The sequence below is a fragment of the Anomaloglossus baeobatrachus genome, chromosome 3 (genome assembly GCF_048569485.1).
Source record: "Anomaloglossus baeobatrachus isolate aAnoBae1 chromosome 3, aAnoBae1.hap1, whole genome shotgun sequence".
Taxonomy (NCBI): domain Eukaryota; kingdom Metazoa; phylum Chordata; class Amphibia; order Anura; family Aromobatidae; genus Anomaloglossus; species Anomaloglossus baeobatrachus.
Window position 1 is genome coordinate 179,750,131 of NC_134355.1, and position 17,739 is coordinate 179,767,869.

Here is a 17,739-nt window from a genome sequence, read left to right on the forward strand (position 1 = left end):
ACTAAGAGAATCATGAAAAATTTTACATATCACATGATTTGGGCGATCTTTTTCTATGTCAAAAAAGGACCAGGCTAGGCAAGGCTTAGAGGCCATGCGACCTGTTGATCCACCCCGAATAATGCTCATAGGCAGAGTGGTGGCTGAGGATGCAGTTGTAGACGTGCTACCAGTGCTCCGACTCTGTCCAGGAAGGCGCAAGGTAACTTCGTCGTCGGTTGCATCCTCCTCCACCGCCTCTGTTGACCTCCTCGAGTGCCTGACTGGGGGTTGACAGTAGGTGGGATCTAGAACTTCATCATCAATTGTTGTGTTTGCACTCCCCTCCCCCTCAGACCGAGCCTCTTCTTGCCTTGACCGAATATTTAAGTTGTCATCCCAATCGGGTATCTGCGTCTCATCTTCATCAGTATGTTCCTCATTGTCTATAACCACAGGTGTTACAGTTTGTGACAAAGGGTCAACATTATGCTCAGAAACTTGGTCCTCACGGCCTGAATCAGAGTCACAAAGGTTCTGGGCATCACTGCAGACCATTTCCTGTTCTGTACTCACTGTAGCTTGGGAGCAGACCTCTGATTCCCAGGCTATAGTGTGACTGAACAGCTCTGCAGACTCAGCCATCTCAGTTCCACCATACTGTGCAGGGCTGATGGAGACTTCAGAGCTGGGAGAAATCAAGTGTGATTGGGATGACAACTCAGAGGACTGGTGTTTTTTGGATGCGGTACTTGAAGTGGCTGAGAGGGCACTTGTTGGACCACTTGAGATCCATTCAAGCATTTTCCTTTTTTGCCCATCATCTACCTTTCTTCCTGTTGTTCGTGTCCGTAAAAAAGGGAGCACATCGGATTGTCCACGGTAAGTAGTAGACATCTTACTTTTGCTGGTAGATGGTCTATCTTCAGCAGATGATAATGGAGCTTTGCCACCTTCCCCACAGACAAAACCTTTTTTGCCTTTTCCACCACGCCTCTTCCCCTTTCCACCAGCATCTGTCATTTTGCCACTCATGTTGATTGCGACAAGATTGTGGACTGAAAATGTGGTAGTAAAAATTGAGAGGTGGTGAAGATTGCAGTGGTGGTCTAGCTTTATTAACAGCAGAATAATAAAGAATAAATATCCCTGACAATGCAACTACGGCCCTTAAACTGGCAGCAAAAAATGCTACTATAATGGCTTAGTTATGAGTTGGAGTGTGCAACGCAGGCAGATGCGCTCTGCAAATGTCTTGGCACTAGTGGGACTATAGCAAAGTCCAATAGCCACGTATAGGATGCCACTAGGTACACTGAGTGTTTGCTAGTATAATGGCTTAGTTATGAGTTGGAGTGTGCAACGCAGGCAGATGCGCTCTGCAAATGTCTTGGCACTAGTGGGACTATAGCAAAGTCCAATAGCCACGTATAGGATGCCACTAGGTACACTGAGTGTTTGCTAGTATAATGGCTTAGTTATGAGTTGGAGTGTGCAACGCAGGCAGATGCGCTCTGCAAATGTCTTGGCACTAGTGGGACTATAGCAAAGTCCAATAGCCACGTATAGGATGCCACTAGGTACACTGAGTGTTTGCTAGTATAATGGCTTAGTTATGAGTTGGAGTGTGCAACGCAGGCAGATGCGCTCTGCAAATGTGTTACACGTCGTGGCTCTCTTGTTGCAAGGAATGAGGTGGTCCCCCATTCCTTGTCGGCCACGAGCCCTACTGCTCAGCAGCACCAAAGGTCTGGGAGACTGTGCAGTCTGCAGGAGTTGCCTTCTCAGAGACACAGCAGAAGGGTGACACCTAGTGGTTCTCCCCTTGCAGGGAATGGAGCGGTCTCCCATCCCTTGCCTGCCACGAGCTCTCCTGCTCAGCATCATGGAGGCTCTCGGAAGTTGCGCAGTGTGCAAACAATAGATGCTCAGGGAAGCAGCAAGACTTCCCATGTCTCTGCACATTGTGAAACCGGGGATCCCGCCTTTATGACCCAGAGGCAGGAGGATGAGCATGTGCTCCACGTGACGTCTTCTGATTCGCTCACTGATATCACACGGCCCCATGACGAGGCTGGTGATGTGCTGAATCCTGACTGGCTGGGCCAGGACGTCACGAACCCTGATTGAGTCACGCCCGTCTCGCGCCCGCCCTTGGGTGGAGCTACACCTCCTTAAAAGCTCCCCCTGCCATCATGGCGGTGTGCGACCGTCCTTCTATGTTTGGATGTCTGGCAGCGTGCTGCCACGCCACTGCTCAGGCATTATCTTCTGTGGGCTTGGCCCTTGCTGCTCAGGCAGCACCTGGTTTGCAGGCCGTGTTCCTGCCTTGCTGCTCCGGCAGTATCTCCTTCAACAGGCCGTGTTCCTGTCCCAGGTGAGCTCCTCGAGTCTCCACCGGACTCACCTGGTTATTGAAAGCACACGTGCGTGGGCACCTCTGTGCTACCCTCGTGCCATATCCTGTGACTCCCGCTGGCACACGTGCGTAGGCACCTCTGTGCGTCCCCGTGCAACAGGTACACCGTATGAGAAGCCCCGAGCCATACAACCCTCACGGGTTAGGGCGGACCGGTGTACATAGATCGTCTGTGACGTTCCAGACGATCACTAGTAGCAACCCGCTCACTCTTTCCTGACCATAGCAGCGGTCCCTTACACCGCACAGTGGACCATGACCGGCGGAAGCTGTCCATTTCCCATCTTGGCACGCTTCCCCGGGTCCCCCTCGTAACATTACGGTCGCGCCAAAGGTCTGGCTATGGCGGAAGAGCAGCAGCAGTTGCTGCGTTATGTGCAGCAGTTGGAGTCACGATTGGCAGCAGTGGAGCGGTCTTCCCCCAATAAGGCTGCTCTAGCAACAGTCGCCACCCAGGCGGCTACTCAGGCGGTGGAATTGTGCGGAAGGTCGCCTCGCCTTGCGCTCCCAGAGCGCTTCAGCGGGGACAGCTCTGAGTGCCGTGGTTTCATAAACCAGGTTACCACCTACTTGGAGTTGTCCGCGACTGATTACGCTACTGAGAAGGCGAAGGTAGCCTTCATCCAGTCCCTGCTCACAGGGAAAGCGCTAAAGTGGTCCACGCCGTTGTGGGAGCGCGGAGATCGGGTGGTGAATCACCTTCCAGTTTATCTTGAGGCCATGAGAAAGGTGTTCCTCGGGCCTCAAGTCACCCACGACTCTGCGCTGCGGCTCTTACGCCTTCGGCAAAGGTCCACTTCAGTCGGGGACTTTGCAGTACAATTCAGGACACTCGCCGCAGAGCTGGACTGGCCAGATAAAGTCCTGGTCCCTGTGTTCTGGGAGGGTCTGGCAGGGTTCGTCAAAGACGCGCTGGCCACGCGTGACGTGCCGACCACCTTAGAGGCCTTGATTCGGCTTGCCTCTCGCATAGACATCCGCCACGCGGAGCGGAGGCTCGAGGTCTCTTCGGCACCCACGTCTTCCTGGTCTACAGAGCCTCTGACTTCCCTTCCCCACCAGACCGGTCTCCCAGCCAGCTCTATTGACGATTCTGTGGAGCCCATGGAAATCTCCACAGTGGTCTCCTCTACCACAGGTTCTCGGCCGTCGGTCGATTGCTTTACCTGTGGGCAGAGGGGACATGTAGACACCCGATGTTCGAAACCATCGGAAGAAACACAGTGTCTTGTTCCACCTCCGGTCAGCGTGAGGAGGGTCACTTCCGTTTCCCTAGACCAGGTGCCACCTGGTAAGACCCTCATTCCCCCTGACCCACGGAATGATGTGCTGTCATGGGATCGTGCTTCCAAAAGCAGGGGTCACTTCAGGGTCGACAGGACCAGAGACCCTGCGGTCAGGCATTATTGGGGGCCGGCGGTAGCTCAGGATGTACAGAAGAATATGGGAGTCCGTACGTCGTGTGCGTATAATATACCGTTCAGGCGGAGGCCTGCGGGTCTTCCATATCCTGTGCCATCTTTCGCACCTGGTGACCTAGTGTGGCTGTCTTCTAAACATATTAACCTTCCGGTACAGACAGCCGAGTTTGCTCCTAGGTACCTTGGCCCATTTACAGTAATAGAGCAGGTAACCCCGGTAACATATCGACTCCAGCTCCCTCCGCGCTGGGCTATTTCTAATACTTTTCATGTATCTCTCCTGAAACCCGTACAACCTAAAACCTCGGGGTCTCTGCTGTCCCAGGTTGGCTTCTCATCCGACGACCCTGAAGTAGCGAAGCTAGTAAGAACAAAAATTGTACAGGGCAAGAGGTACTTCCTCGTGGAGTGGGTCGATCGTGGCCCGGAGCATAGGTCCTGGGAATTGGAGAAGCATGTCCGCGCCCCAGGTTTGGTGGCGGCCTTCAGGCGCAGGCGAGGGGGGGGCCATGTTACACATCGTGGCTCTCTTGTTGCAAGGAATGAGGTGGTCCCCCATTCCTTGTCGGCCACGAGCCCTACTGCTCAGCAGCACCAAAGGTCTGGGAGACTGTGCAGTCTGCAGGAGTTGCCTTCTCAGAGACACAGCAGAAGGGTGACACCTAGTGGTTCTCCCCTTGCAGGGAATGGAGCGGTCTCCCATCCCTTGCCTGCCACGAGCTCTCCTGCTCAGCATCATGGAGGCTCTGGGAAGTTGCGCAGTGTGCAAACAATAGATGCTCAGGGAAGCAGCAAGACTTCCCATGTCTCTGCACATTGTGAAACCGGGGATCCCGCCTTTATGACCCAGAGGCAGGAGGATGAGCATGTGCTCCACGTGACGTCTTCTGATTCGCTCACTGATATCACACGGCCCCATGACGAGGCTGGTGATGTGCTGAATCCTGACTGGCTGGGCCAGGACGTCACGAACCCTGATTGAGTCACGCCCGTCTCGCGCCCGCCCTTGGGTGGAGCTACACCTCCTTAAAAGCTCCCCCTGCCATCATGGCGGTGCGAGACCGTCCTTCTATGTTTGGATGTCTGGCAGCGTGCTGCCACGCCACTGCTCAGGCATTATCTTCTGTGGGCTTGGCCCTTGCTGCTCAGGCAGCACCTGGTTTGCAGGCCGTGTTCCTGCCTTGCTGCTCCGGCAGTATCTCCTTCAACAGGCCGTGTTCCTGTCCCAGGTGAGCTCCTCGAGTCTCCACCGGACTCACCTGGTTATTGAAAGCACACGTGCGTGGGCACCTCTGTGCTACCCTCGTGCCATATCCTGTGACTCCCGCTGGCACACGTGCGTAGGCACCTCTGTGCGTCCCCGTGCAACAGGTACACCGTACGAGAAGCCCCGAGCCATACAACCCTCACGGGTTAGGGCGGACCGGTGTACATAGATCGTCTGTGACGTTCCAGACGATCACTAGTAGCAACCCGCTCACTCTTTCCTGACCATAGCAGCGGTCCCTTACACCGCACAGTGGACCTTGACCGGCGGAAGCTGTCCATTTCCCATCTTGGCACCCTTCCCTGGGTCCCCCTCGTAACACAAATGTCTTTGCACTAGTGGGACTATAGCAAAGTCCAATAGCCACGTATAGGATGCCACTAGGTACACTGAGTGTTTGCTAGTATAATGGCTTAGTTATGAGTTGGAGTGTGCAACGCAGGCAGATGCGCTCTGCAAATGTCTTTGCACTAGTGGGACTATAGCAAAGTCCAATAGCCACGTATAGGATGCCACTAGGTACACTGAGTGTTTGCTAGTATAATGGCTTAGTTATGAGTTGGAGTGTGCAACGCAGGCAGATGCGCTCTGCAAATGTCTTGGCACTAGTGGGACTATAGCAAAGTCCAATAGCCACGTATAGGATGCCACTAGGTACACTGAGTGTTTGCTAGTATAATGGCTTAGTTATGAGTTGGAGTGTGCAACGCAGGCAGATGCGCTCTGCAAATGTCTTTGCACTAGTGGGACTATAGCAAAGTCCAATAGCCACGTATAGGATGCCACTAGGTACACTGAGTGTTTGCTAGTATAATGGCTTAGTTATGAGTTGGAGTGTGCAACGCAGGCAGATGCGCTCTGAAAATGTCTTTGCACTAGTGGGACTATAGCAAAGTCCAATAGCCACGTATAGGATGCCACTAGGTACACTGAGTGTTTGCTAGTATAATGGCTTAGTTATGAGTTGGAGTGTGCAACGCAGGCAGATGCGCTCTGCAAATGTCTTTGCACTAGTGGGACTATAGCAAAGTCCAATAGCCACGTATAGGATGCCACTAGGTACACTGAGTGTTTGCTAGTATAATGGCTTAGTTATAAGTTGGAGTGTGCAACGCAGGCAGATGCGCTCTGCAAATGTCTTGGCACTAGTGGGACTATAGCAAAGTCCAATAGCCACGTATAGGATGCCACTAGGTACACTGAGTGTTTGCTAGTATAATGGCTTAGTTATAAGTTGGAGTGTGCAACGCAGGCAGATGCGCTCTGCAAATGTCTTTGCACTAGTGGGACTATAGCAAAGTCCAATAGCCACGTTTAGGATGCCACTAGGTACACTGAGTGTTTGCTAGTATAATGGCTTAGTTATAATGAGTTGGAGTGTGCAGAGGACAAGAGGGTACAGTGGCAGGATTGTGGTGCTCTGGGTAGAGGAATGGAAGCCTGCCTTTCTATTCCCTCCTAATGGTGAAATGCAGGGAGGAAATCCCTGACCTTGGCTACACAGACGCTGGCGCTGTTTTCAGGACCTGTCACCTTAACTCTGACCCTGCCGGTTTGAGCCCTTAAAAGGACTGCTATAAAGTGCTCTCCCTATGCTGTCTAACGCTGTGTATGCAGCGCAGACAGCTGTATTAGATAGGACTCAGGAGGACGGAGCTGCGACAGTGATGTCTGACACCAAAGACGCAGAAGGCAGATAATGGCGTCCTGGAAGAAAATGTCCGGTTTTATAATGCAGGGACATGTGACATGGACATCCTATCACACATGCCGTTGCTTCTCTGGCTCAAAGTCCACTTAGCTGTGTGTGTGTCTGGGATTGGCTGACATGCTGGCCCGCCCCACAAGACGCGCGCGCTTAGGGAAGGAAGACAAGAAAAAAAAAAAAATGGCGATCGCCATTATACAAACAGAAGTGATCTGAAGGCGCTGTTCACGCACACTATACACTGAAATGTCATAATAGTGTGATTCACAGAGTGACTTACACTATTACAGCAGAAACCAAGCTAGGATTTAGCTGTTTTTTTGCTGCTAGAACCGTTCTCGAACGTTTCTAGAACTATCGAGCTTTTGCAAAAAGCTCGAGTTCTAGTTCGATCTAGAACATGCCCCAAAATCACTCGAGCCTAGAACTGGAGAACCACGAACCACGAACCGCGCTCAACTCTATTCAAAACATTGTACACCTTTTGCTCATCAATGTGCACTTTTTCGCCATGGTATTAGTGATACTGTTTTCAGATGTTGCACATTAGGAGGTACTGACATGCTTTGATCAGACTCCTCTAATTTGTCTACAGAATTAAGATCTGGGGACCAGGCCAGGGAAGCAAGATAAACTTGCCGTCCTGTTTGAAGAACTGATTCATGATTACCACCCATGTGCATTGTCCTGCTAAAAGTGCCCTTCTGCTATCAGGTAAACACCTGCCATGAAGGGATAAATTTGATTGGTCACAATCCTTTAGTAAGCCCTTTTGTCCAAACATCCATCCACAAGTATCACAGAACCTAGGGTGTGCCAAAGAAAACATTCCCCACACTGTTGCTTCACCTCTACCAACCTGAACTGTTGATACTCGTCAGGGTTCTTCGATTTCTGCTGCCAAATTCTTACCCTTCCATTGGCATGATGCAGCAGAAATCTTGATTTGTCTGACCAGGTAATGTTTTAAACTGCTCAAGAATAAAATGTTAGTGTCTTTTTGCTTACTTCAGTCTTCCACTTCTATTTCTCTTAACAATTGCACTTTAGTGGTCATCTGTTGTTATATGTGCAAAGGAACAATGACTTAGATGCTCGGCTATGTTCCACGATTGTATTCACCTGTATGTTACTTGATGGTACACTGTTTGTTCGAACATCCTCCCCTGATCCCTTTTGTCAATCAGTTGTTAATGTCCTCAGGATTACATTTCACTGATTTCTATTCCTTCATCACACCATTCCTTGTATACTCTTGACAAAACCTCACAAGCTTTATATTTTTTAAATTACTGGTCCTAGGTAGTCTAGCATTAATGATCAGGCCTCATTCAAAGTTGCACAACTTTCTTGCTCTTCCCATCTTAATGTGGATTCACACTGAAACAGATCCATCGTAAAAGTATTCACTTGAATTAATGCTTTCACCACCAGGTCAAGTGTTCAGTTTCTGTACTGGGAATCTCCAGTTGTGAAAGGGCAGGTTTCTCTAATGAAGTGGTTATTCAGTGTCTGTTCCCTCTCTGATCACACCGCATTTTCCTACATACAATATCAAAAGCTAGATAGGTCTGTCACCACAGACTTAAAGGAATGTTCCATTACAATTATATTGATCAACTATCCTTATGATAGCTTATCAATATCAGATTGGTGGGGACCCGTCACCAATCAGCTGTACTCGGCACCAGCAGCAGTCAGTGTTGATAGCAGCAGTTACTAAACAGTTTGACAAAGTTGTGCTGGAGTTAACAAAGCTCTGTTGAAGGATCTGCAGATCCACTAATACTAAAATGAATAGGAGTGGATCTACAATACACTGAAGTTGCCACTAAATGGTTGATTTAGCTGTGCTGTTCAGCGCTGCAGCTCCTTACATCTGGTAGATGCGGGTACTGAGCACAGCTAATTAATATTGATATTAAACTATCCGAATGACAAGTCATCAATATCATTAGAATGAAGCAACTTAAAGCATCTGGATGCCAACATGATATTTGCCATATTTCTGTCATGAGTGTGTTCTGCTCAGGGGAGATTTCTGGTGAGTTTGTGATCAGAAGGTCACAATGCCTCATTGCTCCCAGATTCACTACTTGTATTTGAGTGAAATCTACTTGCTTTTAGTGCTGTAGGTGTTAAGGACTCTTTCCTATCTGACTGTCTTTTGCAGCCTCAACTTTTGTGACCACTCCCCTTTGCTATAAAGAGTCACACTTCTTAACATTTGATGCCAATGATAGAATCTCATTCTTCAACTGATCACTTTAGAAGAAGCTTGAAGCTTGGCTCTGGGAGAGGCTGAGGAGTTGTGACTATTGCAGCGGTGGTGTTTTGCTGCATTAAAGAAACTTAGAGTGTTTTCCTGTTTGTGTCTTTTTCCCTCTTTTTGTCTCACTTAAATGGTACGGTATTATTGTAGTGGTGAGACTAGTTGCAGGAGATGTCTCATCTCCTATCTCCCTAACGCCATTGGCCTTCCTTCTATACCATCCCCATTGTCACGCTTGTGTGGCGCTCCGTGCTGAGTACCTGTGCACTGTGGCATGACAATTTCATTTACAATGCTGTTATCTTTCAATATGACACAGAGACATTCTAAAAACCCTTTTAGGCTACAGGACCCAGGTTCAAGTGCTAACTCTTCATCCTCTAAAGTGGTTGTAATATCTACTCATGTTTTCATATTTAATCCATCATCTGTATTTTCTGTAGAAGGCTAGATGGGATGCAGAGAAGACACAGTCCATGGCTTCTCTGCATTCTCCAGTATCAGATCACTGATAACAGTGATTTATTGCATGACTTTTAGCATGTGGTTATTATCAGAACAACATGATAATAATAATAATAATAATAATAATAATTAAAATCAATAACATGCCTAATGTGTCCTGTAAATTATAATAATTAAAAACAATAATCTGAAAATAGTTAATCAGAAGTGGAAGATTGTACTAACCTCCATGAGTGTAGTCATAGCTTCAGGAAGTATGCCAAGATGTAGCTGGAGCTTGCCCACTTTAATAATCTGGATGGCACGTACCGGATGGTAATTTGAATAGTACAAACTGAAAATAAATAAAAAAATATTTTTTTCCTTTGATAAAAAATGTAACTTATTTTTAAAAATAAAATGAAGAAAAGGTTAGATTTCATAAATAACTAAATCAATATAAAAGATAATACGGCACTTTTGTACTTAATATGTAGCACTCTCCTGTTAGACCAAATGGGAATCTGGTTGCAAGAATAACTTGTGCACCATAAGGGTATGTGCACACGATGTCGGCTTTATCTTGGATGAGTATCAAAATTGGAGGCACCGGACACTTTTAAAAAATTATTTATTTAAATAATTTTAAAAAAAGTATGTGGTCCCTCTTATTTTGATACACAGCCAAGATATCACACACATCTGGGGCAGCAGCCTGTAGCTGTGGGCTTTATCTGTGCTGGGTATCAATATATAGGGGGATCCTATGCCATTTTATTTATTTTTACACCACTATAGGGACGCAGACAGCGTGTGTGATTTTAGCCAATCACAGACACTGTCAGAGAGGGTGGGGGAGCAGTCTGACTGCAACCAATCAGACATAGGTACTCACGGTGGGCAGGGAAAGCAGTGAATATGTATGAGGGATAATAGTCAGACCTGGAAGTAGTGTTACAGCCGCGGGGAGATTCAGTAAGTATAACTGTCCTGCTTTATGTATTATTTTCTTCCTTTTGCAGCCCCCCTACACCATTTGCAGTCCACCTACACAATTTTATAACACATAAGTTTTGCCTCCCATTGAATTCAATATTCTTCGGTATGTTCATTGAACTATTCGGTGAACTCCAGGTCATTTGGTTAACCTGACCTGAACCTTGAAAGGTTTGCTCATCTCTACTCGTCACTGCTTGTTACTCGATCGAGCATCAGGGTTCCCAGGTGCGACTGGAGTACCAAGTCTAATGGAAGTCAATGGGAAACTTGATCATTTTTAAACTCGGATGCTCGATCGACTAATGAGCACTGGCAAGTGACTATATCTGTAGATAAATGCATAGAAGGGTGACATTTCTAAAATGGGGTCAATTGAGATTCTGCTCTTATGGTACCTAGAGGCTCTCTATATATGGAGTTTGCAAACTATTTTTCTAAAAATTTGTACTCCAAGAGTCAAATAGTGCTCCTTCCCTCCTGAGTCTTGCCTTCTGGCTAACCAATACTGTAGAGCCACATATAGAGGTATTGCCACACTCAGGATAAATTGTGTGACAAAATTTTGTGCCATTTTTACTCATCTCCTTTTTGTATTATGAAAATGTAAAACCTGCGGCTAAAACAATTTTTTGTGGTAAAATGTAATTAATTTTTCTTCATCACCCAATGGTATAAAATTTTGTGACATGCTTGTGTTGTCAATATGATATCCCCCACCCTTATATAAAATAATTGAGAGGTGTAGTTTGTAAGATGGGGTCACTAATGAAGGGTTCGCTGTATGGCATCTCAGGGGCTCTGCCAATGTAACAAACCATTCCAGCAAAATCTGAAGTCCAATATGGTGTTCCTTCGTTTCTGAGCTTTGAAATGTGCCTCAAAAGTAGTTTTTAACCACATATAGGGTATTGCCATAATCAGAAGAAATTTAATAACAAATTTTATCATTCGTTTTCTCCCATTACACTATTTAAAAATTAAAAACTTGGGGCCAAATAAACAGTGGAAAAAATATAATTTTCATTTACTCAGCTCAATATTATGGAACTCTGTAAATTACCTAAAGGTTAAAAATGCTCACTAATCCCCTAGATGAATTCCTCAAGAGGTATAGTTTTCAAAATAGGGTCACTTGAAGGAGTTTCTTCAGTTTCGGCATGCCAGGGGCTCTTCAAATGAGACATGGCGTTCTCAATCTATTGTAGCCAAAATGGCACTCCTTCCCTTACCACTATCGTTGTACTCAGGAGAAATTGAAGAACAAATTGTATGGTGCATTTTCTCCTATTACTCTTGTGGAAATAAAAAAAATTGGGGGCTAAAGCAACATTTTTGTGGGAAAAATGTGATTTTTTATTTTCACGGATCAACATTTTAAAATTTTGTGAAGCACCTGCACAGAGAGGTAGTGTAGAGGTGTATTATACAGAAGGGCAGTGTGTGTAAGGATATTTTTCCGGTGGGGCAGTGTTGAGAGATATTATGCAGTGGGACAGTATGTGGGGATATTATACAGAGGGCAGTGTGTGTGAGGATATTATACAGAGAGGCAGTGTGGGGGTGTATTATGCAGAAGGGCAGTGTATGTGGGGATATTTTTCTGGTGGGGCAGTGTTGGAGTGATATTATGCAGAGGGGCAGCATGTGGGGATATTATACAGGGGAGCAGTGTGTGGGGGAATATTATATAGAGGGGTAGTGTGTGGGGGATATTATACAGAAGGGCAGTGTGTGGGGGTGGATATTATACAAGAGGCAGTGTGGAGGATATTGTACAGAGAGGTAGTGTTGAGGGGTGTATTACACAAAGGGGCAGTGTGGGAGTGTATTATACAGAGGGTCAGTGTGTAGGGGGATATTGTACAGAGAGGCCGTGTAGAGGTGTATTATGCAGAGGGACAGTGTGTGTAGGGGATACTGTTCAGAGAGGCAGTGTGGCAGTGTATCATACAGAGGGGCAGTGTGTGGGGGATATTATACAGAGGGGGAGTATGTGGGGATATATTATACAAAGGGGCAGTGTTAAGGGGGATATTATACAGAGGGAAGTGTTTGGGGGATGCTATACAGAGTGGCAGTGTGTGGGGTTATATTATACAGAGAGGCATTGTGTAGGGATATTATACAGAGAGGCAGTGTGTGGGGTATATTATACAGAGAGGCATTGTGTGGAGAGGATATTATACAGAGGGGCAGTGTGTGGGGTATATTATACAGAGATGCTGTGTGAGGGGATATATTATACAGAGGGGCAGTGTGTTGGCATATTATGTAGATGGACAGGCTATCAGCATACTCAGGAGAAATTTCACAACAAATTGTATGGAGCATTTTCTTCTGTTTCTCTTATGAAAATAAAAAAAAATTGGGGCTGAAGCAAACTTTTTTGGGAAAAAATGTGATTTTTTTTATTTTTTCATCTCAAATTCTGTGAAGCAGCTGGGGCTTTAAATGTGCTCATCACACATCTAGATAAATTCCTTGAGGGGTGTCATTTCCAAAATGGGCTGACTTGTGGGTGGTTTCCAGTATTTAGGCACATCAGGGTCTCTGCAAATGTGGCATGGTGTCCGCTATTGATACCAGTTGATTTTGCGTTCCAAAATTCAAATGGTGCTTCTTCCCTTCAGAGACCTGCCATACACCCAAACAGTTGTGATGCATTTTTTGTTTGCCAGGAGATGCAGTGTTAGTGCAGGAATTTGGTGTAGAAATTTCAGCACCAAATCTGCATCTCTTGGCAACCCCCCCACCACACTTTTCTGCCTGGAGATGTAGGTCTGATTAAACCAAGTACACCTGAGGTGAGGTCACCGGGTTCAATCAATTCACTTGAGATGAGGTTACCTTAAGTGGTACCGCTGGTAAAAAAAAAATTGCAGCACACTAGTCTCTTCAGTATTTTGGATGAGGCTCACCTATTCAAGTCTATGGATTAATAAAAAAAATATTGGATCCCATACTGATAATCCATACTGCATCTGATTTTTTCGGATACATTGCAATTATTAACATGGGAAACTATATTTGGTTTTGTAAATTTTATTAGCTGCTGATGTATTAAAATAGATGTCATATGGATGCACAAAACAGAGATAGCACACAGGTTGCATATGGATGGCATTGAGGCGACAATACAGATGAAAAATCATCATTTTTTCAGAATACAAATTGGACACTTATTCATATGCTCATGTGAATTTAGATTAACTGCATTTTTAGTTAGAATGTGTTTATCAACAATAGTAACTATAGACAACTGTACACACTAGATGGCTGCTGGCCAAACGATGCTTCTATCAATCTGCCACCTAAGCCGATACTCCCATACACAGAAGCACCCAGTCAGCTGACCGCTCCTGTGTTCTTTATGAGAAAGCTGCGATCGGCAGTTCTGAATCCAACATACCAAATCGACATCTCCCCTGATGATGAGTCGGCAAGCACTATTATACAAATTAAGACTGTTGGCCAAACTGCCCATATCAGTGGGTTCGGCTGGCATTATTCTAATGTGTGTAAGGACCTTTCAATATTAAGCAGACCATATTTAATTACTTATCAATACAGTAATATTGGTAATTCCCCAAATTTCTGTTGCGTTTTCTCTCAACTGTTCATGCAGATCTAACTTGATGCTATATCCAATTTTTCCCATCATCCATACCATCCATGGCTGATGTTCAATGAAGAAATAGCTACTCTTAGAAAAGTACCCAAATGGCGTTTTCTGTAAATACCAGCAGGTGTAAAACATACAGTGAATCTCAGCTACAGTAAATGTTTAATGATCATTTCTGTCTGCAGTTGTATACAAACCTGCTTTACAATTTAACATAATTCTCATTTCCTTGTTGCCTTAAATACGCATATATTTCCAAATCTAGGCATCTTCGTTGGGCATTTAGAATTCATCTGTCCATTTGTTTAAAAAGGAAATTGGTTCATTTTTCTTACTTGCAAATCAACTATTATTGTTATTCTGTTAATTTATGTAATGTACACACCTCAATATTTAACAGCAGGAAGAAAAAGTCTTGGATCAATGAAATCACAGGATCAAGTGCTATGTCAATGATATTCAAATGATGAAAAAATGGAAATAAAATTTTCAAAACATCTTTATTTACTCAGTATCAAGTGTGTATTCACGTTTAGAAGTAAACATACTTATGTGCCTTGTCAATCTATCAATGAGGTGATTACTGGTTGTCTGAAAAAGGCACTTGGGCACACAAATCATCAAAATTAGCTGCTGGCAGCTACCTTTGCAAATGATGACCAATGATGCACTAGTGTGCTCAATTGGAGATAAGTAAGGGGAAGCTGCAAACCATGATAGCAAATTTAGTCTACGTAGATTGATTACAGAAGCACAAACAACATGCTGTCTACCATTGTCATGTTGAATAACTACTCCTTGGATACTTTGGATAATAAAATAACCAAAGGTTAGAGGAACTAAAGGGTGCTTTACACGAGGTGAGCTATCGTGCGATGCATCGTCTGGGTCACGGTTTTCGTGATGCACATCCGGCATCGTACACGATGTCGTCTCGTGTGACACCTCAGAGCGACGCAGTATCGCTCACAAATCGTGAGTCATGTACTCGTTGCTAGGTTTCATAAAATTGTTTAATTAAAATGGCGCTGGTTGTTCATCATTTCCGTGGCATCACACGTTGCTCCGTGTGACAACCCGGGAACGATGAACACAGCTTACCTGCGTCCCGCAGCACCCACCAGCTGTGTGGAAGGAAGGAGGCTCATCTCCGCCCCACCGCTTCTATTAGCCCGCTGCCGTGTGACGTCGCTGTGACGCCGAACGTCCCTCCCACTTCAGGAAGTGGACGTTCGTCGCCCACAGCGAGGTCGTCTGGAAGGTAAGTGCGTGTGACGGGGGTTAAACGAGTTTGTGCGCCACGGGCAGCGATTTGCCCGTGATGCAAAAACAAAGGGGGTGGGTAAGATCGCTTGTGCTATCGCACGATAGATCGACTCGTGTAGAGCAGGCATAAGGCGGGCTTTATACGTTGCGACATTGCTACCGATATATCGTCGGGGTCACGTCGTTAGTGACGCACATCCGGTGCCGGTAGCTACATCGCAATGTGTAAATCCTAGTTGCGACGATGAATGAGCGCAAAAGCGTTAAAAATCGCTGATCTGTGTCACATCGTTCATTTCCATAATGTCGTTACTGCTGCAGATACGATGTTGTTTGTCGTTCCTGCAGTACCACACATCGCTGTGTGTGAAACCGCAGGAACGACAAACATCTCCTTACCTGCGTCCACCGTCAATGCGGAAGGAAGAAGGTGGGCGAGATGTTATGTCCCGCACATCTCCGCCCCTCCGCTTCTATTGGCCGGCCGCTTAGTGACGTCGCGGTGACGCCGAATGCACCTCCCCCTTGAAGGAGGGATTGTTCGGCGGTCACAGTGACGTCGCCGACCAAATATGTGCTTGTGAAGCTGCCGTAGTGATAATATTCGCTACGGCAGCAAGCACCAGATATCGCATGTACGACGGGGGCGGGTGCTATTGCACTCGACATCGCTAGCAATTGCTAGCGATGTCGCAACATGTAATGCCCGCATAAGGGATTTCGGCAACTCTATGGTATGCCAATCCAATGTGAAAAGCATTTAAGTAGGACATGTGTGACGTTCCTTTGTGAAGGCCTCTTCAGGGAGTTGACAATATGGCATCATCAAACTTGAAGAATGGCAAATAGTGACTCAGAATTTAGATACTAGAATTTAAATTGGACATCACACATACCAAGTCTAATGCATCAAACAAGGTCTATACAAAGCATTAGAAGTTGTTTGACATTGGATTACGAGTCTGACTTCCAGCTACAGATGTTTCTTTGACCTCACCCTGTTGCTTTCAGAGGCTATCATGGTGCAGAGCAACACCGCAATAGCGAGTCAAATGGAGGTGTATCCTCTTCAGCAATTACCGAGTTCCACTTTTTCCTTGGATACAATGGGCAATATCATGAAAAGGCCTTCACAAGGGAACATAAAAGAATCCCAGCAACTGTTTTTTAACATGAGAACACCAGGCCTTATGTTACTTATACTGTGAGCCTACATGGTCTCTGCATTCTAACATAGCCTGCAACATCTCCAGACTTGTCTCCCATGTTGTTGGTCAGAAAGTGCAAAAAGAGCACCCAGCAGTAGATCTTGGTTATTTATATGCCTAAGTGCATTCAATCTGCAGAACAGTCCTCAGAAGACATGTTTTGAAAACTAAGTTGCAATTTTTTCACTATTTAAATATCATTAACATGTCTATAAACCCTGTGGTTTAGATCATTTAATTTCTTTTCCATCTTGGTGTCGCAATTTCAATATTGAAGTGTGTATGTTTATTCAGATGGTTAACAAACTGTATTGTCCATATTTATGTTGTGGTTAAAAGTAATTTTTCAGATTTGAAGGAGAATAAAAATTGACTCGTTAACTGAACATTGGAAGAAGGCTACAATTAAATTGGATATGTTCCAAGAATGGAAGTAAAAGGCACCTCGCAGAGTGCAAAAATGAAAGAGAATTCCCCTCCGAGGAACCAGTTTGCTAAAATTGAAAATATTATATTTAATTATTATTAATAATACATTTTATGGTAAAATGAGTGGTGTCAATCAAAACTACAATTGTCTCACAAAACAACAAGCCTTCTAAAAAACTTATGGCTCTTGGAAGAAGCATAGGAAAAAAAATAGTACAAAAAATAAAAATATCCTTACTGTAGTCATTAAAGGATTATTGTGTAACTAAAGACAAATTATAGATATAAGTCTCTATAAAATTTCCCTTGCTCTGAGAATCCTTTAACACAAAGAGGGCTTCCAAGGTTAGATATGGCACATGCCCCTATAATGCAGGATACAAGAGTTCCCTGGTTTTCACCCTTGAAACGAACAGGTGAATTTGAACTTTGCCGCAAGAGCCATTGGATTGCAAATGCGGACCTGTTGCTGACCAGTGGAGTAAGTTTCAGGAAGAATAATAAGCTGGGAACCACAGAGGAAGGGGCATTGACAAAATTTTATATAAGTGCAAAGTCTTGAATGTTTACTAAGATTCAAAAGGAGGTCAACTAGATTCAAGAAGCAAAAATAAATCAGGTAGTCGATGACTTAAGCCAGTAAGGGAATTCAGGGACTGATGGGGAGAATTGGCAAGCAATCTACACTCTGTGCACAATTAGGCA

At 45.3% G+C, this 17,739-nt stretch overlaps 1 protein-coding gene across 5 annotated transcripts in view; it reads right to left on the reverse strand.

The window, feature by feature from the left end:
* SMYD3 (SET and MYND domain containing 3) overlaps positions 1-17,739 on the reverse strand; it is a 1,114,514-nt gene that overhangs the window by 94,497 nt on the left and 1,002,278 nt on the right. For all 5 annotated transcript variants that reach the window (XM_075339604.1, XM_075339603.1, XM_075339607.1 and 2 more), the window contains one exon: positions 9,757-9,865. In XM_075339604.1, the coding sequence (XP_075195719.1) occupies positions 9,757-9,865 (109 nt within the window). The remainder of the gene's footprint in view (positions 1-9,756; positions 9,866-17,739) is intronic.